At 40.9% G+C, this 24,520-nt stretch overlaps 1 protein-coding gene across 3 annotated transcripts in view; it reads left to right on the top strand.

The window, feature by feature from the left end:
* ADTRP (androgen dependent TFPI regulating protein) overlaps positions 1-24,520 on the top strand; it is a 98,695-nt gene that overhangs the window by 21,363 nt on the left and 52,812 nt on the right. For 2 of the 3 annotated variants that reach the window (XM_037152914.2, XM_037152913.2), the window contains exons 2-3: positions 6,452-6,704; positions 24,076-24,210. In XM_037152914.2, coding sequence (XP_037008809.2) covers positions 6,552-6,704; positions 24,076-24,210 — 288 coding nt within the window. In that variant the 5' untranslated portion in view covers positions 6,452-6,551. The remainder of the gene's footprint in view (positions 1-6,451; positions 6,705-24,075; positions 24,211-24,520) is intronic. The other variant, XM_037152915.2, reaches the window with a different exon arrangement.

The raw sequence follows: 24,520 nt of genomic DNA, 5'->3' as shown, positions 1-24,520 counted from the left end.
ATTCAGTGTGGTAACACGCAGGGTACAGGATTGAAGCCTAGGAGCTGCAAGGGAACATAATTCATCACCCCCAAATATGTCTATTTGGCATAAGGATTATTTTACGCTGGTTAATTTAAAAAAAACAGCAGATATAGAGGAAGCTCTGAAAATCAAATGGAAGTTATCCTTTAAGATAAGAAGGGAACTATCTTATCTCTAGAAACTCTTATCAATGCAGAAGACTACTGAGTTAAATCTGCATAAAAACCTTACCTTGCTCATTTTTCTTTTTATGGTGACCTCTCCCCACCTCCAACATCTTTGATCTTCACCTGGAGATATTATTTAAAGCCATGGCTTTAGTCATTTTGGCAAGTTACTCAGCCTTCCTGGGTTTCTCCCATATTTATAGGATATAAATGTTGTATACAGGATATAACATGTTACACATGTTAAACTTTTGTTTGTCTTCTGTTAACCTGTCTTTCATTTCAAAAATGTCTCAGCCAAGAACCAGAAGGGCAAAGGGAAAATTATTTTTCTCCCTTACAGAGCAATGGCTATACCGTACAGCCTAGGGGTATAGTGGGCTATACCATCTAGATTTGTGTGAGTGAACTCTCTGGTGTTCACTTGACAACAAAATTGCCTGATGACATTTCTCAGAATGTATCCCCCATTCATAGGCAGTGCATGATTATATACTCGTATGTATATTATGTGTTGTTTTATTGAAACGCTAACAATTACATTTCAATGTTAAATTGTTACAGAACAGACCTAGGGGTGGTGAACAATATACTATTACCGAAAGGACCCCCCATTTTTCTCCGGGGTTCCCCACCTTGTACTAGGTTTGCTTTGCTCGCCGCCAGAGGAAAGATGTCTCTCAATGCCAGAGGCTGGTGAAAGGAAAGGAATTATTTATTTAAAAGTTATACGGACTTAGAGTAATGACTTAATGTCTTCATTAAAATACTAAATTTGTGGGTTAGAATACCCACAAATGCACACAGTCCTTCCTTCGCCCCTTTGCCCAGTCTGTGGTACAGTATTTCAGGAGAAGAAATAGAAGTCCATGGTTCAGGCAGTCCCTTGATTCTGGAACCACCCCCTGTGTTGCCACCACAATCTCCAGTTAATCCAAAGCCATGTGGCACCTTCTCCTGGCCCCCCAGCAAGAGTCCTTTAACCCCTCTTCTTCCAGGCAAAGTCTTTCCTGCTGCCTAACCCACATGGCAAAAGGGAGCTCCCCAGAGCTGTGTAGGCATAACCTCTGCCAAAGCCACATGGTCCTGCCCTGGCATGGCTGCCATGCCTGGGTTTAAATCTCCACACCAATTTACCTCTGCAGCCCTATTTCCGACTCCTCCCACAATTAGTTACACCTGCCAGCATTCCTGTATCCTTCCAGCTACTGGGCTGCCATAGTAAATCCCAGCAGGCATGGCCCCATGGCATGGAGCCAATCATCTTCAAGCTCTCATGAAGGGGCTTTAACCATGGAGGGGTTGCTTCCCAATTACATCCTGGGTTGAAGTCACTCCCATCTGCCTGGCTCAAAGCATGGCCACAGCTATTTAACATGAAACCAGTTAAAGGCTACAGATATGTTAAATGACCATGCCAGAGGTTAGCTGCAAAGCTGTTGCTATGCAAAACAGTTCTCAATGGCCCTGCTCCATGTGTCCCATCCTCCAGCTCAGACTGGTGGGGGTGAGGACATTATATATATTTTTTCTCTAATATTTCCTGAACACCCTGAGTTCTGGACCCCATTACAAATCCCTATTTTGGCCCCCCACATTGGCTACACCCTGTTACAGAATGTCAAACCTTTTGCAAATAAATTTAAATAATTTTGCCAATATTTATGAAAGGCTTCATCTGTGAGCAATGAGGCTAAAGCAGGGGAGAAAATACCTGTGTTAAAAGGTCAGTCTCCAGGTTTGAACATACACATTTTCTTTCTTTATTTCTGTTTATATTTAATATATTTTATTGATTATGCTATTACATTTGTCCCATTTTCTACCTGATTCCCCTCTGCCCTGTACCCCCACTCCCACCCACATTACCCACCCTTAGTTCACATCCATGAGTCATACATATAAGTACTTTGGTGTGTGTGTGGGGGGATCTGCAGGCCCCGCCCTCCCCCCCCCCCAGTTGCCACAGATGAGAATAAGTCTACCAAGACATGATCTGCTTGGAGAGGAAAGATGGCCAATCTCTCAAAGGAGAAAGGCCAAGAGGCTTTTCCTCAGTGGGCTTTTACTGAGTTTAATTTGCATAGGAATACAGGTAAAGCTCATTAATCATTGTCAGGCAGTAAGGATCAAACAATAGGTAATATACAAAGAACTCTGAGGACCTATTTTGAGTCAGGGTCAGATAGCTAAAGGGCCATAAAACTTTGGGGAACAAATTAACTTCCTGCTTGGACCCTTATCATTTAATGGAGAGCACTCTAAACAAAGCAAGTTTCACAGGATTTTAGATATTCTTTCTTAGGCCTGATTGCCCTAGGGAACCCACCCTTTCCAGCACAGGGCTGCACCCACCACCCGCATTGTTTCAGGCTTAAGTCAGTTAGGGCAAGTAAGGCAGCCAAGAGATTAGGAGACTTCTTGCAGACTGAATGAGGACTCAGGCTATGTCAAAGCCAAGGGGCGAGGGTCCATCACCCCTTTTCTGTAGCCCCCAAGTCTTTCCCCAGGGGCCCCCTGTGATCATGCCTGCCTTAGGTTGTCCCTCCCTGGAGAGATCTTACCCGTCATTAACTAGCCAATCAAGCATTGGGGACCAAGCAGGGTGAAATAAAAGGAGAAGAGGTGGTGCCCCTGCCAGGGAGATAAGCTTTGTCTCCTTAGTGGCTTGTGGTCCAAAGGTCACTCACTCAGCTTTAGCCATGGAGGGGGGGAGTGGTTACAGCTTCTGAAACTAGGCAGGGTGGTTCCCAACACTTTGGCTTCTCCATTTCCTATACTATTCTTAGCCTCCCCCTATCTATTTTGTACCTACCATTTATGCTGCTTATTCCCTGAAACTTTCCCCCCATTCTTCCCTGACCCCTCCCTGCTAATAACCCTCCATGTGATCTCCATTTCTCCGATTCTGTCCTTGTTCTAGTTGTTTGCTTAGTGTGTTTTTACTTTGTTTTTTTTTTTTTTTTTTAGGTTTGCTACTTGCTAGTTGTGAGTTTGCTGTCATTTTGTTGTTCATAGCTTTGATCTTCTCCTTTGTCTTAGCTAAATCCCTTTAACATTTTATATAATGAGGGCTTGGTGATGATGAACTCCTTTAACTTGATCTTATCTGGGGAGCACTTTATCTGACTTTTCATTCTAAATGAGAGCTTTGCTGAGTAGAGTTGTCTTGGATGTAGGTTCTTGCCTTTCATTATTTTACTTCAAATACTTCTTTCCAGGCCCATTTTTGCCTGTAAGTTTTCTTTTGAGAAATCAGCTGAGAGTCTTATGGGAACTCCTTTATAGGTAACTGTCTCCTTTTCTCCTGCTGCTTTCAAGATTTAATCTTGGGTAACTTAATAGTGATGTGCTTCTTTGGGTCCAACTTCTTTGGGACCCTCTGAGCTTCCTGGATTTCCTGGAAGTCCATTTCCTTTGCCAGATTAGGAAAGTTTTCCTTCACTATGTTTTCAAATAAATTTTTAATTTCTTGGTCTTCCTCTTTTTCTTCTGGCATCCCTGTGATTCTTATGTTGGAACATTTAAGGTTGTCCTAAAGGTTCCTAAGCCTCTCCTCATTGTTTTGAATTCTTGTTTCTTCATTCTGTTCTGGATGAATGTTTCTTTCTTCCTTCTGGTCCACACCATTAAGTTGAGTCCTGGTTTCCTTACTGTCACTGTTGGTTCCCTGTACATTTTCCTTTATTTTATTTTGCATCGCCTCCACTCCTTCCTCTATTTTGGGACCATACTCAACCATTTCTGTGAACATCCTGATTACCAATGTTTTGAACTCTGCATCTGGTAGGTTGGTTATCTCTTCATTGTTTAGGTGTTTTATTTCTGGAGCTTTGATCTGTTCTTTCATTTGGGGCATATATTTTTTTTTTGTCTCGGTGCACCTGTTATGTAGTAAGGGGTGGAGCCTTAGGTATTCAACAGGGCGGGGCAGCCCAGGTTGCTGTGTTGTGGCACTCTATGTGGGGGAGAGTGCTGCTTGTTATGTTCTCCAGTGCTTTCAGTCTGCTACCCATAAGCAAATTGGGCCAGCTAGTGCTAATTCACAGGTGGATGGATTTGTGTACATTCTTAGGACCCTGTGGATCTCCCCAGTAAACTCCCCATTGAACTCTCTCACAGGAGAGTTCAACGTACACAAACTCACTGGGAGTTTCTCCTGCAGTTTTTTTCAGTCAGAGGTTTTGAGGCTTTATTTTCCTTAGCTGGAACCCTGGGTTGCATGGTCTGTGTCACTCCTTGGTTGCTCCTCCTCGTTTATCTGCACGCAAATGTGGGACTGCCCAGTCTTCCAGCTGCTACCTTGCCATGAGTCCTCTCTGGCCTGGCTGCCCATCTCCACCCTTCCTGCTGGTCTGGATGAATGTCTCTTCTTTAACTCCTTGATTGCTGGACTTCCATAAAATGTGATTTTCTGGCAGTTCTAGTTGTTTTTTTGTTTTTAAATTTGTTGTTGTTCTTTTGTTTGTGTATCCACCTATGCCTCCATCTTGGCTGGAAGTCTGAACCTACACATTTTAGAGATTTGTGTTTTGTTTTCCTCTCTTTTCTCTTTGTGCCTCAAATTCTTGCCCATCTGCAGACATATGCTTCAGATGTTTTTATAAAAAATAAAACCCCTAAATCTACAGTGATATTTACCATGAAAATGCCCTGAAACACATAGCACAATTTAAATGTGTACCACATTTTAAAACATATGTTATATATATTATATACATACATGCATATATAAAACACACACACACACACATATATATATAGATATATATATATATATATATATATTCTTGTAGAGAATTTTCTGATGAGAGAGAAAGGATATAAGGGGCTCAGCAGGGAATACAGATTGTTTTTTGTGGTCAAACACACTAGTTAGAGGACAGACTGCAGTTCTGCCTCATAAGGTTTTGAATGCTTCCTTTTAGCAGTCAGGGCTTCAATGTCCTCATCTGAAAGTGAGGATCATAATAGTACTTAGTTAAAAAGAAAAATAAACAAAAATAATAGTACTTAGTTCATAATGGTATTTAGAGTATAAATGAGTTAATATGTATAAAGCCCTTGAAACAATGCCTGTCATATATTAAGTAAAGTATTACTTGCTGTTTTTATTTACAATTTTAGCCTAGGCCATGAAATTGTGTACAGAGTTTGACGTCACCCATTTCCCAGAACCACCCCTCCTTTGGGAATGTTTATAGTGCAGACCCTCTATTGCCAGCTCAGGTTTGCTATATACCCATCTGCAGTTCCTAAGGTTTGCAGTGGTATGACTGACTCCCATGGTGGGTTTGTTTTGTTTTGTCCTGCAGGTACAGCCTGCAATTTTTTCTCCTAGTACTTGTGCAGCCTGGTTAAAATTGAACGGTACCAACTGCAAACTTATATAACTGCGTCGACAGCATTGCCCTTAGAAATTTGCTCAGAACCATCCTAGTCGCCTAGGGAAACAAGCTGGTGATGTCACAAGGTATCACTCCTTTAGCTCTCCCTCAGGTCCCTTTGCCCAGCTTAAGGCAAGGCTCAGGTCTGTAAGCTCTGTCCAGCCTGAGTGCATTCTTGTCCTATCCCAGGCCACGCTGAGACTCTCACTTTCTCCCAGGAATGTCTGAACTCAGGTAGGTTGGAGTCAGGACCACACACTGCTTCTTTGGTCACAAGCTACTTGCTATGCTTCTTCTCTCCCAGGGTATAAAAACACCTAGGTGAATAAAGTGTCTGGGGCAGCCCTGGGTAGCTCTTGGTTTTTTAGGATATAGATACAAAATTAAAACAAAACAAAATAAAACCTTGGAAGTGCTCCTTGGAGGTCCAGAAGTTGGTTCAGATTTTATGGGTCATCAGAGACCTCAGTAGCGTGATTACAACATCCCTTCTCTTTATACTTACTTTCCCTCTTTGTCCTAAACATGCCCACAGTCTCTTCTTCCTGATTTACCAACCTGCTCCTCATTCTAAGAGATATTGTGACTTCCTTGTTCTGCTCAATGAAAAGGAAAGAAAAGAGCATGTGTTTCATCAGTTTAGTGGCACTTCATAAGGTTAGTTAACCATACACCTATCCCAGATTAATAGAGCAAAGTCAGCTCTGGTGTGGATCTCTGCCTTTAGGCAAATCTGCAGCTTATCTATAATCTAAATAGGGCATCTGAAAACAAATAATTCTGTCATCAAAGTTTTCAGGAAGGGAGCCTATAAGGAAAGCACAATTTGATCTTGTTGGAACTCTCACTCTCAAAGGTGTGTGTATTTTACAGCTCTTCGACTTGCTGTAGGACCTCAGCTCCTGCCCAGCAGAAGGACGCCGGGGGAAAACTAGTAAAGACATTCATAGTTCTGCTCTGGTCACAGCAAGCTATGACGAGGATTTCTACATGCATATACCACTTCCTTGTTTTGAACTGGTATGTTTTCCTCAATTATTACATCTCACAACAAGAAAAGGATAAGCAGAAATCCAAATTATTTCAAAATGGTGGACAATGGAAGTACTTGACAATGCTTAATCTGGTAAGTCCATATGAGCATCTCAGGAAGTAATTGATTTGTCTGTAATATTGGATCTTCTACATACATCACCTTTAAGTTTTTTTAAATCCAAAATTCCATTATTTCTATTCCTTCTTCATGATTTTTGAGTTTTGGCTTTCTCTTTTACCTAAAAGTTTACTCTGAGAACCCCCATTTAGAAGTTATTCACAGATACATTTTTTTGTGCTTGCTAATTGTTAAATGCTTTTTCGAAAAGAATCTTATTTGGGGGCTCTTCTCAGTTGATCTCAAATGGGGTGCTAAATCAATGTTTTCATCATTAGATTGACTACAAATACAATCAGGATTTTGAACTTGGCTTGGGGAAATCTGTGAGGCAGGCAGAATGGTGTGTATTGAATAGAAATGTAATTTCTTAGGGAGGAATAATGTCATTTTACAGCACACACATACTAACAAATTTATCTGAGAAAAGCAAATATATTTTGCCATGTCCGGATCCCACTTCTGTTTTTCATAGGCTCATGTCTCCACCTTAAAGGATGAAATCACCCAACCAAATGGCAAATGCAGATTTTCAATTATATTTACAAACCAATCACATGACTTGATCCCTTCTTGTCTTTCTAACCCTGATGACCACATTCTAATGAATAAAGTGTAAATGAATGGGAGAAATAAAAATTTTTAAAAATGTTTTGGGAACATATAAGCAGATTTTTAGAGTTAAAAGCTAAAAGTGTCACATTCTTTGGGGATGCTAATTAACATTTGATATGTTTAACTAAAATTTAGAGTGCTAATATCAATATCTGATTTCAGAAACTGGACAAAATATTCCAATCCTTTGGAATCAGACTCTGAAGCAGAGATATTGTGTATGGTCAGAAAAGTGACACTCTGAAATACTAAGGGTTTGAAATTCAGAAAGTTCAAATAAAACAAGCCTGGAGGTTCTGCTTCTCCTTCTCTGGTCATTTACTGGCTTTTGATTTTGGCTTGAAAAATCTGAAGCCTGAACACAGCTTTAGCTTGAAAATATCAAGGTGATAATTTATTTCAATCATAGAATTTTATAGGGGTAAAAGAAAACAACAAAAGAAAAGCTTTTGTGGAGCTAGAATAATACAATAAAAATGTCAGCTTTGTGTATTTGCTGGCTTTATGTTAAAAAAAAGATCAATGAAAAGAGAGCTGTGTCTGTAGCCAGAATTAACACTCTAAAGAAATCTAAATTCTAGTGTCCCACCTCACATTTATTATGGTTAAGAACAGATTTATCACCTACTCCCATAAAACAGCTCCCTGACTTCTTAATCCTACCTCAGTTTCATGCTTCAGAGCTCCCACATTTCTAAAAATAAAAAAAAAATCCACTTGTTTAGTCAGACATTATTATTTCCTAGTAAAATCCCCTAAATCCTATGTGTTTTCTTTGCTTGGTTCATCCCATTTTTACTCATCTTACTGCCTCTCCTGTCACAGGCTCTAATTCATTTTAACTTGGTTGGCCAGATCATCTCATTATCAGTCCACTCCAATCCAGATTAATCTTCCCAAAGCACTGTTTTTGGTTTGGTTTGATTTCAAACATCATAAGCCAGCTTGAGAAATGTGGTCTGCTACTCTAGAAACTACAGTGGCTTCCTTCTACCTTATGGGACCAATTCTAAACTACCCAGCCTTCACCCTCCCCCAAGGAAAGCTAGTCTCTTCCCCAGGAATGCCTGTGCATTCTCTAGTGCTGGTCCCCAGGTTTCTTGCTATAACTACTCAACCCATGTTCACACTATCCTTGGATAAAAGGCCTACCAGCTTCTCTACCACTTTGTTATTTGCATAGATCATGAGAAATCCCATATTTTCTTTTCTTTTTTTTATTTAAAATTTTTAATTTAATTGTTGTATAAGTACAGTTTCTGTCTTTTACTCCCATCCCAGCCCACACCCCCCAGTGTTCCCCACCTCCCTCCCATTTCCACCCCCCCCCAGTTGTTGTCCATGTGTCCTTTATACTTGTACCTGTAAATCCTTCCTCTTTTTCCCCTGAAGTTCCCTCCCCTCTCCCCTTTGGTCACTGTCCACCTACCTGGTCTCTATTTCAATGTGTTAGGTTATATTTTGCTTGCTTGTTTGTTTCATTGTTTAGCTTCTTGTTAAAGGTGAGATCATATGGTATTTGTCTTTCAATGCCTGGCTTATTCTACTCAGCATAATTGTTTTCCAGTTCCATCCATGCTGCTGCAAAGGGTAGGAGCTCCTTCTTTCTTTCTGCTGCAAAGAATTCCATTGTGTATATGTAGCATAATTTTTTGATCTGTTCATTTACTGCTGGGCACCTAGGTTGCTTCCAGCTCTTGGAGATTGTAAATGGTGCTGCTATGAACATTGGGGTGCATAGGTTCTTTTGGATTGGTGTTTTAGGGTTCTTAGGATATAATCCCAGCAGTGGAATTGCTGCATCTAAAGGCAGTTTCATTTTTAGTTTTCTGAGAAAATTCCATACTGTTTTCCACAGTGGTTGTACCAGTCTGCAATCCCACCAACAATGGATTAGGGTCCCCTCTTCTCCACAACCTCTCCAACACTTGTTTGTTGCTTTGTTTATGATGTCCATTCTGACCAGTGTAAAGTGGTATCTCATTGTGGTTTTAATTTGCATTTCTCTGATTGATAAAGATACTGAGCATTTTTTCATGTGTTTCTGGATCTTCTGTATGTCTTCCATGGAGAAATGTCTGTTCAAGTCCTTTGCCGACTTTTTCATTTGGTTGCTTGTCTTCTTAGAGTAGAGTCGTGTAAGTTCTTTGTATATTTTGGAGATTAAACCCTTCACTGAGGTATTATTGGCAAATATGTTTTCCCATATAGTTGGTCCTCTTTTTATTTTAATACTGTTTTCTTTAGCTGTGCAAAAACTTTTAATTTTGATGCAATCCCATTTGTTTATTGTTTCCTTTATGTCCCTTGCTCTAGGGCACATATCAGTAAAAATGTTGCCTCATGAAATATCTGAGATTCTCTTGCTAATGTTCTCCTCTAGAACGTTAATGGTGTCATGGCTTCTATTTAAGTCTTTTATCCACCTTGAATTTATTTTGGTGTATGGTTTAAGTTGGTGCTCAAGTTTCATTTTTTTGCACATAGCTGTCCAGTTCTTTCAACAGCATTTGTTGAAGAGGCTATTTTTACTCCATCTTATGTTGCTGCCCCCTTTGTTGAATATTAATTAACTGTAGAGACTTGGGTTCATTTCTGGGCTCTCTGTTCTGTTCCATTGGTCTATATGCCTGTTTTTATGCCAGTACCAGGCTGTTTTGATTACAGTGGCCTTATAATACAGTTTGGTATCAGGTATTGTGACCCCTCCTACTTTGTTCTTCTTTCTCAAAAGTGCAGCTGCTATTCAGGGTCGTTTCTGGTTCCATATAAATTTTTGAAGTGTTTGTTCTATGTCTGTGAAGTATGTCATTGGTACTTTAATAGGTATTGCATTGAATCTGTATATTGCTTTGGGTAGTATGGACATTTTGATGATGTTAATTCTTCCAATCCATGAACACGGTATATGTTTCCACTTGTTTGTGTCTTCCTTGATTTCTTTCTTCAATGTTGTGTAGTTTTCTGCATACAGGTCTTTCACCTCCTTGGTTAGGTTTATACCCAGATATTTTATTTTTGTTTTTGCTATATCAAATGGAATTTTTTTCTTGATTTCTGCTTGTGCTGTTTCATTGTTGGTATAAAAAAATGTCTTTGATTTCTGGATATTGACTTTGTATCCAGCTGTTTTGCCAAATTCATTTATTAGGTTGAGCAGTTTTGCAGTAGAGTCCATAGGATTTTCCATGTACACTATCATGTCATCTGCAAACAGTGACAGTTTTGTTTCCTCCTTTCCTATTTGGATTCCTTTTATTTCCTTTTCTTGTCTGATAGCTGTGGCTAAAACTTCCAATACTATATTAAGTAGAAGTGGTAAAACTGGACATCCTTGTCTTGTTCCTGATCTTAGTGGAAAAGATTTTAGTTTTAGCCCATTGAGTATGATATTGGCTGTAGGTCTCTCATAAATGGCCTTTATTATATTGAGGAATGCTCTCTCTATTTCCACTTTGCTGAGTGTTTTTATTATAAATGTGTGTTGTAACTTATCAAATGCTTTTCCCCATCTATTGATATGATCATGTGATTTTTGTCTTTGCTTTTGTTTATATGGTGTATTACATTTACTGATTTGTAAATATTGAACCATCCTTGCATCCCTGGGATGAATCCCACTTGGTCATGGTGTATGATCTTTTTAATGTATTGTTGGATGAGGTTTGCCAATATTTTGTTGAGGACTTTAGCATCTATGCTCATCAGTGATATTGGCCTGAAGTTTCTTTCTTTTTTGTATATTTATCTCGTTTCAGGACTAGGATGATGCTGGCTTCATAGAGTTTGGGAGTCTTCCATCATTTTGGATTTTTTGGAACAGTCTGTGAAGAATAGGGGTTAGCTCTTCCTTAAATGCTTTGTAGAATTCTCCTGTGAAACCATCTGGTCCAGGGCTTCTATGTGGTGGGAGATTATTGATTACTGCTTTAATTTCATTTGCTGTTATTGGTCTATTCAGGCTATCTGCTTCTTCTTCATTCAGTTGTGGAAGATTATATTTTTGTAGAAATTTGTCCATTTCACCTAAGTTTTGAAATTTCTTGGCAAGTTTTTCATAGTAATTTCTTACAATCCCTTCTATTTCTGTGGTGTCAGTTGTAATCTCTCCTTTTTTATTTCTGATTGTGTTTATTTGTGTCCTCTCTCTTCTTTTCTTGATGAACCTACTTAAAAGCTTGTCTATTTTGTTTATCTTTTCAAAGAACCAGCTCCTGGATTCATTGATTTTTATAGACTTGTGCTTTTAGTCTCTATGTCATTTAATTCTGCTCTGATCTTGGTTATTTCCTTCCTTCTACTTGCTCTGGGCTGTCTTTGTTGTTCCTTGAGTTCTTGTAGGCATAGGGTTAGTTTGTTTATTTGAAATGTTTCTTTTTTTTTTTTTTTTTTTTTTTTTTTTTTTTAGGTAGGCCTGTATTACTATGAACTTTCCTCTTAGGACTGCCTTTGCTGTGTCCCATAGGTTTTGGGTTGTTTTGCGTTCATTTTCATTTGTTTCCAGACACATTTTGACTTCCTCCCTAATTTCATTCTTGACCCATTTGTTGTTTAATACCATGCTATTCAATCTCCAGGATTTTGAGTGTTTTGGGCTTTTCCCCTTGGGGTTGGTTTCCAGTTTTAGGCCCTTGTGGTCAGAGAAAATGCTTTGAATGTGTTCAATTTTCTTAAATTTGTTGAGGCTTCTTTTGTGTCCTATCATGTTGTTTGAAAATGCCCCATGTGCATTTGAAAAGAATGTGTATTTAGCTTCTTTGGGATGAAGGGCTCCATATATATCAGTTAAGTCCATTTCATCTAGGGTGATGTTCAATGCCACCATATCTTTGTTGATTTTTTTTGAAAGATCTGTCCATTTTTGACAGTGGGGTGTTAAAATTCCCAACTATAATTGTGTTGCTGTCTATATCTTTCTTGAAGTCCTCTAAGATTTTCTTCATATATTTGGGTGCTTCTATGTTGGATGCGTATATATTTACAATGTTTATGTCTTCTTGGTGGATTCTTCCCTTGAATATTATGAAGTGACCTTCTGGGTCTCTTTTTATGGCCCCTTTTTTGAGGACTATTTTGTCAGATATGAGTATTGCTACCCCAGCTTTTTTTCCCTGCCCATTTGCTTGGAAAATTTGTTTCCAGCCCTCTACTTTTAGTCTGTGTTGGTCTTTTGTCCTGAGGTGGGTCTCTTGTAGGCAGCATATGTGTAGGTCATGATTTCTTATACATTCAGCTATTCTATGTCTTTTTATTGGAGCATTTAGTCTACTTATATTTAAGGTTATTATTGATAGGTACTTATTCACTGCCATTTTTATACCTGTGTTTCTCTTTATCTTTCTTTTTTTCTTCCTTTCCTTAAAGCAGTTCTTTTAATATTTGTTGCAGAGCTGGTTTGGTGGAGGTGTATTCTTTTAGACTTGTTTTGTCTTGGAAGCTCTATATTTGGCCTTCTCTCTTGATTGAGAGCCTTGCTGAGTAAAGTAACCTTGGTTGCAGGCCTCTGGTTCTCATTACTTGGAATATTTCTTGCCATTCTCTTCTTGCTTGGAGCATTTCCATTGAGAAGTCAGCAGCTAACCTTATTGGGGTTCCCTTGTATGTTATATCCTTTTTCTCTCTTGCTGCCTTTAAGATTCTCTGTCTGTCTTGGAATTTTGCCATTTTAATGATGATGTGTCTTGAAGTGGGCCTCTTTGATTTCCTTTTGATTGGGACTCTCTATGTTTCCTGAATTTGTGTGACTCTTTCTCTCTTCAAATTAGGGAAGTTTTCTATCATTACTTTTTCAAATAGATTTTCTATCCCTTGCCCTTCTTCTTTTCCTTCTGGTATTCCTATTATTCAGATATTATTACGCTTTATATTGTCTTGCATTTCTCTTAATCCTTTTTTATTCTTTCTGAGCTTCTTTTCCTTTTGTTACTCTTTCTGGGAGTTTTTTTTTTCTACTTTGTCCTCCAACTCGATGATCCGATCCTTTGCTTCGTCCATCCCGCTTTTGATTCCTTCCACCTTGTTCTTCAGTTCAGAAATTGTATTCTTCATTTCCTCTTGGCCCTTGCTGATAGTTTCTATTTCCTTTTTCATGTTGATATAGTTTGCAGTTAGTTCATTATAATTCCCCTGTAGTTTCTGGTAGCTCATTGTGAGCTCTTTGAACTTCCTGATAACCAGTGCCTTGAATTCAATATCTGATAGCTGACTTGCCTCTGTTTCATCTAGCATTCTTTCTGAGGCTTCCTCCATTCCTCTCATTTGGGAATTTTTTCTTTGTCTTCCCATTGTTTGTGAGACTCTTGTTGTTAGCTTCAACTTCTTAAATTGATTTGTTCTGGCTTCCTGGGTTTGTGGTGTGAACTTCTGTGGTATAATACCTGTGAGATTCAGTGGTGTAGTCTCCTTGATCTCCCCAGCTCTCTGGTCTTATAATGTCCTTTAAGTTGGCTCTGAGTTTGACTTTGGATTTTGGTTGTTTTGGGGTATTTCTTTTGTGGGTCCTTCCCCTAAGCTGGTGAACTGATGGTCCCTCTGTCCACCACCCATTTTAATTTGTTGTGCTGGTGAAGGCAGGTTGTGTTGAAGCTAGTTCTTTTGTGTGTATGGGCTTTGAGGATTTTCTTTTTGCTCTTGTTCAGTTGTTTGCCCTGGGTAGTTTCTCCACTGGTTATTTGTATTTCCAGATAGGTCTTGGATTCAGGTTTGTGTGGTTTCCACTCTCTCCTTCACCTCCTTCTGTTGTTATCTGTTGGTAGTTCCTTTGTTATTGGGTTTCCTCTTCCAGTTGGGATCCTGGAGTTCACCACTTCCACCTACTCTTTTGTGTGTGTGTGTGTGTGTGTGTGTGTGTGTGTGTGTGTGATCAGTTGGAGGGGAAGGCAAAATGGTTTATGACAACAGGAGAGTATTTTATGATATTTCCAGTAGCATCCGGTAGAGAAGAGATAAGAGATCCTTTGGGTGTGTTTAGTGATAACCATAATCTTCAACCCAGCTAGCCACTATTTAGAAAGAATGGGAAGAATATAAGGCTTTTGTTGGGGAGGGAAGGATTGTGAGTTGGATCTAGAAAGCAGTGAGGTTGTGGGAGCTCAGATTCTGAGGTAAGGTGAGAATAAAAGATGGTAAGTGTGTGTAGTGTGAGAGAGAATACAGTTAACCACTACAGTATTATAGTTCAGGAAAGTGTGAAGTGCGCTAAGATCTGGGGAGGGGGTGTTGGGTAGTATTTGCAATAGTATGGAATAGCTTTTATTTACAATAATATTAGAGCAACAATCATATGACAGAATCTATGACATACCAAAAATAGGGAGTATTGGACCTTCAATAGTGTGTTGATTGAGCACAGGTGAAGTAAAGGACAGTAAATTAGCAGTAGACTATGAATGAGGGGACAGGGGAAACCTGTAAAATGATACAATGTATCCAGCCAAGGCAAAGAAGACTATACAGAAAGAGGAGTGATACAAAGATACTATTAAAATAAAAGATATAAGAATGATGAGAAAATAATGGAAAAAATAATACAACTATGCAGTAATTTGTATTTTCTCTGCTATATCCAAATGAAATTTGTCTCTCTGTCTCTACTGTTGGGTTGCCCCCTCTTTGGGTCCAACTCTGTTTTTTTCCCAGTTCCAAGTTTTTTATCTCACTTGTGGGGGGAAGAAAAAACAAACAAACAAACAAACAAAAGGTAGCAGAAGGTAGGAAAAAGCAGTAAGTTTGGAAAGAAAGGAAGAAGGAATAAAACGAGAAAGAAGGAGAGGAAAAAAGTATTGAAAGATAAAACAATAGTAAAGTTAAAAAAATGAAAGATTACTAAAAAAAAACCCCACAACACCTCTTGTTGGTTTCCAGCTGGCTAAACTGGTTTTTCTGGTCTTACTGGCTGCAGCCAGCTGAGGGGTGATTAGTGTGGCCTTTCTCACTTCTGGCTGTACTCAGCTGGTCTCATGAGCACTCTCCCAAGAGCGAGACCCACGCCTCTCCCCAGCGCTCCATGGAGGGAATCCAGGTCCTTTTTTAGAGCACTCCCCCCACTCCCCCGCCCCCAGGAGTCACCATGGGACTGGGGAGTGGGTGCACATGCCAGGCCAGTCTTCCCCGGTCCCACAGGCTTGGGCGAGAACCTTTTCCAGTGCTATTGGGGAACGCAAGGGCAACTTTCAATTCTCCCAAACCAGCGACCACAGGTGATCAAGGCCTCTTTGTTTGCTTCCTTGTGCCCATTCCTCTCTCTGACAGTTCAGGCAAATAAGTCTCTCCCGGTATTTTTCAAACTGTTCGGCAGGGTAGGGAGGGAGCTGATGACCCTGCTCTCTCCCAAGGACCTTGCTGCCAGCCCTCAGCTCCCAAAGAATCTGCAGCAGACCCAGCCCTGGTCCCTGGTGCCTGGCCTGGCAGAGGCAGTAGTAGTGGCCTGAGGCCTCTGAGCTGGTCCCTCAGACATTATCGACCTGCAGCCATCTCCTCATCATCTGGTCTTTTGGCGTCCGCTACAGTTTCTGGACTCCTATTTTCCAGTATGCTGGGGCAGTGTTGGTTATTTGCTATGTTCCTTGGCAGATTGGCCAGGTTTTTCTCCCATGCGTGGGGGGCAAAGTGGAATCCTCTTTGTCTTACTCCGCTGCCATCTTCCCCCCCATATTTTATTTAAAATCTCCGCTGACCAACTCCAGCTCCAATTTGATTTTCCTTTAAGTTTTTACAGCATTTCTCAGTGTCTCCTGATTTATATGTAGTATTGTTTTCTAATTTCCACCCACATGTGAGTCTTAAAATTCCAATCAGAATGTAAATGACTCTAAAAAACAGTAATTTTGTACCTTAGGTCCTTGCCAGTCCTAACGGTCTATGATTCTATATTGTATTTGTACAATTGCTGGCACAGAGTACCCTCATAATAAACACTGGGTGACTTGGTATGTTGGCTGAACTTGCCCTTAGCTTTTTCTGCACTCCTGAGCAATTAGTCTCTTCTGACATTTCCTAGCCCTTGAAATTAGCAGAGAGGGGCTTACCTGTGTCTGTTTCATTTCTGAGCTCTGTTAGGTGTCATTTGGAGAGTGTAATAATGCAAAGTTTCTTGGTAAAGAAGACTTTAGCAGGTTGGTAAAGATGGATTGAATGTATTTCAGAGGATTAATTTAAGAATAGATTTCAAATACCTTACTTAAGGTAAATGGTTGGGCCTTAAAATTTCTATTTCTTAAGGTCTCATGCTGATTAATGGTTTTGTTTCCTAATGATTAATTAATGTTAAGTAATGATTAATTAGTTGACGGTTGTGCCTATAAAGTTAGAGAGTTATCATAACTTACTATAATATTTTAAATTTTATTTTATGTAAGCTTGTTGAAGTATGTACCTGACCCTGCTTTCTAGGAAATTTACACCTCTCCCCTTTAAACAGCTTTACTTGCTAGTTGGCTGAATATCTGTTATCCCCCCTTTTAAGAGCAAGTCAACCTTAGTGGAAGTCAGCATTCCAAGTGGGCCTCATTTCCTCCTAAAGTTATCCCAGAGGATTCAAAGGGAAGAAGCATAGGGCTGGTAGCAGGGGGTAGCGTGGGGTGGGATGAGGTGTGAGGGGGTGTCACTGAGAAGTGGTCATGGTGACCAATTCATGCCTAATGCCTCAGGGAGAGGTGGTGTCACCTTGAGGTTACAAGCAGAGTTTTTGGGTCATGAGCTCTCTGGGATGGTACTTCAGCTTCACCACCTACTGGCTCCGTGACCTAGAACTAGATATTTCTTTGTGCCTTCCATTTCCAAATCTATCAAACAGGAATAAAAATAGTTCAGCTCTGGCTGGTGTGGTTCAGCGGGTTGAACGCTGGCCTGCAAACCAAAGGGTCCCCAGGTTGATTCCCTGTCAGGATCTATGTTTCTCTCCCTCTCTTCCCCTTTCTCTAAAAATAAATAAATAAAATCTTTAAAAAAAATTAGTTCATAACCACAGAGTGACCATGAGGGATAATAACTTGGCATGTGGGAAGCACTCAGAATGGTCTGGGGATGTCCAGCCCCTGCGGGCTGCATGCAACCCAGGGTGGCTATGAATGCAGCCCAACACAGAATCATAAATTTACTTAAAACAGTATGAGATTTTTTTTTGTGGTTACATGTCACCATGTATTTAATGTGTGGCTCAGGACAACTCTTCTTCCCGTGTGGCCCAGGGACACCAAAAGGTTGGACACCCCTGAAGCTGTAGATGAGGGAAAGAGAAGATGGGAGGGGGTGGTGAGCTTCTAGTCATCTTATCTTTGTGTAGTGGTGGTACAGAGGGGAGGATAATTTAGCAGAGCATGGGTCTCCTCACTGAGCACCATGGTTGGTGGGTCATGTTTCCAGGCAAGGGCCGTCCACCCTCCTCATTACTTACTACCTCTCTATGCAGGGTGTAGGCTCTGGCTTCCCATGGAGTCACTGCTTTCCCTGCAATAGCTGCCCAGGTAGATGCCCTCAGCATTGGGACTGTCCTGGAGGAAGAGTTTGCAGGTTCAGACAGCACTGGTGCCAAATGGAGAAGCCCCCAGAGCTGGGTGTGGAAGCAAGGCAGTGCTGTGGACATCCACTAACATGGGTGCACATGCTATCTCAGGATTCCCGTGCCTCAGTCTTCCACCAATGTCCTGTCTCAGTGACTGTCTCTAACACCAGGGAAGGCAAGCTGGGGACGGGGGTTCACAGAATTCACAGTTTTCTGGATTCTCCTCTTTTAATAAATAATTGTCCTTCTGAAATGTTGTTAGGGGTGATACTACATAACTGGGCTCTTCAGGAGAGACTCTTAGTGGGCCCCTCCCCAGTCCCCCACCCACATCACCTTACCAACAGGGGCATGACTTTCCCTCCTCTCTTCATTAATTTGCCCAAACCTCAGGCAGGTCTGGCTTCATTATCCTCAAGCTCTCAGGGTGATTACAGTGACTTCATCCTCAGGGAGAGCAAAGCAAAGCCCGGGGAAGAGAGAACTTTGAAGAAGCTCCATTGGTCTGAACTCTAAGGCAGCCCATGAAGAGTGAGAAGACAAGAATTCATTTATGTTACAGAACCCAGTTCAATACTTGGAGCCAACCTTTAATGTCCATCACCTGCTTAATGTATTAATCTATGGAACTCTTAAAAACAACTGAGTCAGGTATACATTTAATTGTCTATTTTACAAAAATAATTAAGGTCACTGTTTTTAGCCCTCAGAAAGCTAAAGGGATGAGGGCTGATAGGGGAGAATAGTCACCACCAACATCCAAAATAAAACGGCTATAATTTACTGAGCAACCATGAGAGCATTTTGGTAGGTTCTTTACATACAGTGTACAGATTGAAGGCTTAGCTTCTGGAATCAGACTCCTTGGGTGTGAATGCTGACTCTGCCTTTCATTTGCTGTGGGATCTTGAACAAGTCACTTAACTTCTCTGCTCCTTGGTTTCTTCATACATAGTGGATACCGTGGGGTGGCATTCAGATCCCACCCATCTCCCCAGGCGTTGAGGTAATCATCCCTTCACTCTTGGGAGAAGTGATGACTCACAGGGACTGGGAGAAGACTGGGACAAGAATCTGTCCCAGAAATTGGCTCAGCAGAAGGGAGCTGCCTAGACCAAGGCTGAGAGACCTCCCTGGAGTTGCCGTATCCAATGACTGGTCAACTTGGGGTACAAAGTCCAGGCTCCAGGAGAACACTGAAAGACCCATTCAGTTCCAGGGCTCCTTCAGGGATCAGCTGATTCCATGCAGCTGCACTGCCTTTTAGCTCAGTCCTGTTTCCTACCTCCTTCCCTCACTCTTACAGATGATATAAGAGCACTGTCAAAGAACACTCTGCAAGCAGACCTTAGAGTCTCACATTCTGTTTCCCAAGGAATCTGACCTACATAATGGAAAATAATAAACTTACAGAAAAGGTTCCTCCTCCTCCTTTGCCTCTCTTTTCTTCCTACTAAAAGCTTATTAATATAGAGCCTGCCCTGGCTTGTATTATATATAATACAATTTCTAACACCCCATAGGCACTCTGTGAATGTTGATTGCATGAATAAATGGCCAGAATATGGTTCTAACTAGTAAGAGCCACTTTTTATGGACTTCAGACAGCCTACCTACGGCCATTCTCCTTCTACATTGAAGCCCATGGTCATCAGCTGTACGACTGTGGCCAAGCATGCTTAAAATTCTTCTTTCCAACCTGTTCCTCAACATTCTTGTTTTATTTTCTTTTTTTCCTCATCATTCCAGCTTGTGATTTTTATATCATTTCTTTCCCTATGTGCTTTTTTCATGCTTTATCTGTTTCTTAATTAGGCTAAATGCATTAATGATGATTGAAATAGTATATACATATCCTACAGATAAATATATTTGGCAAAGTCTTCCTCTACCTGCTCCAAATGCCACCACCCTAACCAACACAGTTATAGAAAATAATCATCACAATTAGTCCCCATTTGCTGTTTTATTCTGAAAATAATTTCTTACTGCAAATACAAGTATTGCATCATTTGCAAGGTGAGACCAAAGACAGTCCCTGCCTGTCCAAGTCAGGCATGGAGTGCTGAGCTGGGCATTGGATCACTTGACTCATCTAAAAAGAGTTGTAATGTTTTGCTCAGAAAACTTGTGGAAGCTCCCTCTCTGGAATTATTTTCTAAGTAGAAAAAAAATCTCATTTCTTGCAATATTTTAAAAGGGTTCTGGTTTAAAAGCAAAGACATAAACTTGATGACTTAGAAAGATGGTTTCAGTGATTTCAAGATTTTTGTGAATTTCATGAAGACATGTGAATATAAAAACTGAATATCCTTTAGCTATGGTTTCTTAAATTGCACTAGTTATAAAAATGTAAGTTCAGCTCTCCCAGGTAGTAAGTTTGTCAGCTAGGTACAAAAATGGAAGACATCTAACAAACTTAGGCCAGCAGCATTTCAGAAAAAGGCCCAAAAGAACAAATAGAATTAGGAAGGGACTGGTAGAAAAAATAAATCAGAGAGAAACAGCTCTGAAGTAGGTCTTGATCAAGATATCATTAGCTCTGCTTTCCTGGACAGCCAAATATTGAAAAATGTAAACAGCAGTAATGTTGTTAAAAGAAGGCCAGTTGTTGCTATCTTATTTTAATATTGCTGTGTTATTCTCCTCAGGCTATCATAATATAGCACCACAGACTGGGTGGCTTAAACAACAGAAATTTAGTATTTCTCTAGTTTTCCATAGGCTAAAAGTCCAAGATCAAGGTACTGGCAGGGTTGGTTTCTCCTGAGGACTCTCTCCTTGGCTTGCAGATAGCCACCTTCTTTTTGTCTTTTCACGTGGTCCTCCTTTAATGTGTCTGTGTCCTGATCTCTTTTAAAGACACAGTCATAACTTAATCACCTCTTTAAAGACCCTATATCCAAATATAGTCACATTCTGAGGTAATAGGGGTTATTCAACACATCAGTTTTGAGGCAGGGGACACAATTCACCCCGAACTGCTATCATTTTCTCCCTTCACTGTTCTTTCTGCCCATGTTTTATAAAACATTCCATTGTGTTTTTCTTAGAGAAACAACAGACCATTGTGCAGTTCAGTGAGCTCATTCAAACCTGTCCTTAAGGCTCCCAGAAGCCTCCTCGCTGAGTGAGGTCATGGCACCTCCTCTCCTTACCCGCTAGCTTTGCTCCAGTGTGACTCCTCTGTGCCCTAGTTCCTGCCTCTTTATTTCTCTTAGCTACACCCTAGCTCTCTGCTCCTGGGCTGCTATGTGGAGGTACTGTAAATATTCCTTGTTGATACAGATGATGGTATGTGAATGTGGATTAAGATCAATGGGGACAAGGCTGCCTCTTACATGCACAGTTGGTATCATTACTCTGTGGCATATGCCTGTGAAATAATGTGTGAGCTGAGGGTAGAGTGGGAGGAGTCATTGGCAAATTTGTAGTGTGAAGTAAGTTTTTATTGGTGAATGAGAACCGTGGAAGCTCTGAGTAATGTGTTCTTTTCCTCAATCCAATTTCCACATTCTGTGACTGGGAAAGGCAGGAGCAAGTCAGGATGAGCTTGACTCATGATGACCCTAGGAGGCTTTTGCTAAGGAAAGTGGTCACATGGACTTCACATGCTGGGTGGAGGCAGCCTCTTCCCAAAGGGGGAAAACCTGGCAGACACTCAGTGCTCAGTATGTGATTAATTGCTGTGGTGATAGAATAGTGCATACTGCCTCACCCGGAGCCCAGGCCCCATGCCTGCCTTTGCTAACTAAAGCAGTTGCCTGCTGTGGGCTGAATAGCTGGAAGTGAAACCTGGTGGGGGTGGGGGGTGGTGAGGAGAAACTTATAACACCCCTGTGCAGAAGACTGCACTTCAAATTCTACAGCCCTAGGGGCCAAATGTTCAAAAGTACATGACAAGTATTAGGATGGCAACCTCTTCATGACATTTAAAATTGCTGCCCACCACTCCCTGAAATGCCCTGTTCTTGCTTGAAGCTTCTCCTTCAAGGGCCATGAGTTTCCTGTACATCCTGGTTTTCTACCATCTGACCACTCTTTGCTGTTTTGCTGGCCTTTTACCCACTTCTGTTCCTTAGATGAGGGCATTCCTCAGCATTCACTTCCCATGTCTGTCTTCTTCTCTTCTCTCTTCTCCTTTCCTCTCTCTAGCAACCTCATCCTACCAAGGCAGTTCATCTCCCTAGATCTCCACAACCCAACCTCTACTGAGAATGCCAGGTCTGATTTTCCAAATGGAAGCTCCTTTAGGCAAGTTGTTCTCAACCTCAGCTGCCCTGATTAGAGTCACCTGGGAGAATTTTTTTAGTCCTGAAGCCCAGGCCAAACCCCTAGACCCATTCAATTAGAATCTCTGGGTGAGTGGAAATAAGGCATTCGTATTTTTTGGAGTCATTTTTAAGTCTCCCTCTTGAAGATGATTTTCTCTTTTCTGATCTCCCACAGTTATTTATCCAAACTGTTCTTAGAAACATGATTTTTTTTTTTTTTTGAAGTCTGGCTCAAGAACCAGAATCTGGGTCTCAAATCCTGGCATTGACATTTACTAACTATGGGAATTTTGTTCATCTGACTACGCTTCAGTTTCCTCATCTGAAAAAAGGGTGAAGAGAGGAAATAATAATAGGACTTAGCTCATAAGGTTGTTATTAGAAAGTAAAAGCCTAGATCAGTTCTTGGCACTTAAAAAAAGAGATAATTAGAAGTTAACTCTTATAGCTTTAAGTAGTCACTAGAATTTATGTTTAATCCAGTGCACTTATATAAAGATCACCTGAAATCACCTGAAGAGTGTTTAAAAAAAATGTTGCCTTGGCCAAGTGATTCAGTTGTTTGCAGCATCATCCTATACACCAAAAGGTTGTGGGTTCAATCTAGGTATGTGGGCACATAGCTAGGTTGTGTGTTCACTCTCCTGTTGGGGCACATATAGGAGACAACAGGATTTAAAAAAAAAAAAACCAAACTCTGCATTTCGTTTTTATTTTTTAGAGAGGGGAAGAGAGGGAGAAAGAGGAGAGAAACATCTATCGGGGGTTCCAGGCCCCCAAATCGGGCATGTGTTCTGAGCAGGAATCAAACCAGCAACCTTTTGCTTTACATGTTGATGCCCAACCACCTGAGCCACACTGGTCAAGGCAAAAATTCCTACCTTCGGGAAGCTTTCAGGTGATGCTGGTGCTCCTGGTGTGAGGACCTACCTGGGAGTATTCCTGACCTAATCCACCCCTGTACCACCTTCTGCCCATATTTTCAGCCCAGAAAGTCTCAGGAGGCCGACTTTGTGAGGTCTTTTCTAGGTTCAGACCTCAGAGGTCATTCACCAATAGCCAACTTGACCCATCAAGCTCCCTAGGTTCCAAAACTTGCCTGACTTATACTCTCAGAGCAGAGTCCTGATTCTTTTGTACCAATCCAGAGCTTTCAAGGAATAAATGGATTCTGAGGCAAGCATAATTCAAAAACAACCCCAACTCTGAATTAGAGGTCACAGGTTTGACCTGTGACCAAAACATTAAGAATGAGCAATGTTTGCTTTATGGGATCTTCTTTGAAAAAGGCCCTCTTCTCCTTTATATGACCTCAGAGTATCTAGTGACTGACCAGAGCCCACAGCTTGCTGTGTCCCTGTGGGTTTAAATCCCTCTCTCTGACAGGTTTTCTCTGTGAGGCCTTCAGTTACCCTTTTTTAATGAAGGAAGAACCTGGCTTCTCCCTCAGACAAGCAGATGCCATTCAGTGCATCTCCCTCAGGAGAGCACACAGCTCCTTCATGGTGCTCTTGACCCTGATTCTGGCTTCTATAATTAGATTGCAGCACCAAGGCATTTTTCTTCCTAGGAAGAGCATATATACCATTGTGTCTGGCCCTCTGCCCCTCTGCTGTTTACTTGGTTTGTCCCACCTCTATGCAGCCAAGGTATCTAGTTCATTACATTCTGTGTTTAAGCTGACTTTTTTTTTTTCCATTTTAGCTCGAGTTCATTACACTAAATACTGTACACATTATTATCACCTAAACGACTTTACTCAATCAGTTTTAATAGTAAGGTCAAGGCCCAGTGAGCTGGAAGACCAGCCCTGGAACTGGCTTTCAACCAAAACAGCCAACAGCCCCCTCCTTCTTAAATCAACATTGCTCCCAGAGGGATAGAGCTTTGCATCAGTGAAGAATGTATTAATTAAGGCAAATGAAAACACCCTCATTTGTTGTAATGAATTTAGTTCTTGCAGGCCATTTTCTACGGAGTTGCCTGCCTGGAAGATATGCTGAAAAGAATGAAAGGGAAAAAGGACATTAAGTTCATAACTGCCTTCAGAGACCTGCTTTTCACCACACTGGCCTTTCCTGTATCCACAGTGAGTTGCAAAGATGTATATGCAATACAATACACATGTACATGTGGGATGAACTCATCTCCTGGGTGGCAAGGCTGCTTGGGAGTCCATTATTGTAGACCAGAACAACTGTATTTGCATAAATGTTCTGAGGACTACATCACATTGTCTCATGTTTTCAGGAAACAGAGCCCATTACTGACAGACCTAGCATTAGCTTTTGTGCCTTTGTGAACATTTGACACAAAATCCATATTGCTGTCTAATGAAGTTTAAAGGACCTTTCTTAATCAAAATGGTTTCAGCAGGGCAATGGAGATGGAGAGTGCTG

This window comes from Artibeus jamaicensis, unplaced genomic scaffold, assembly GCF_021234435.1.
Source record: "Artibeus jamaicensis isolate MK-2021 breed Jamaican fruit bat unplaced genomic scaffold, CSHL_Jam_final contig_482, whole genome shotgun sequence".
Classification (NCBI taxonomy): Eukaryota; Metazoa; Chordata; class Mammalia; order Chiroptera; family Phyllostomidae; genus Artibeus; species Artibeus jamaicensis.
Note: the sequence above shows the minus strand (reverse complement) of the source record. Positions and strands in the feature narration are given on the sequence as shown.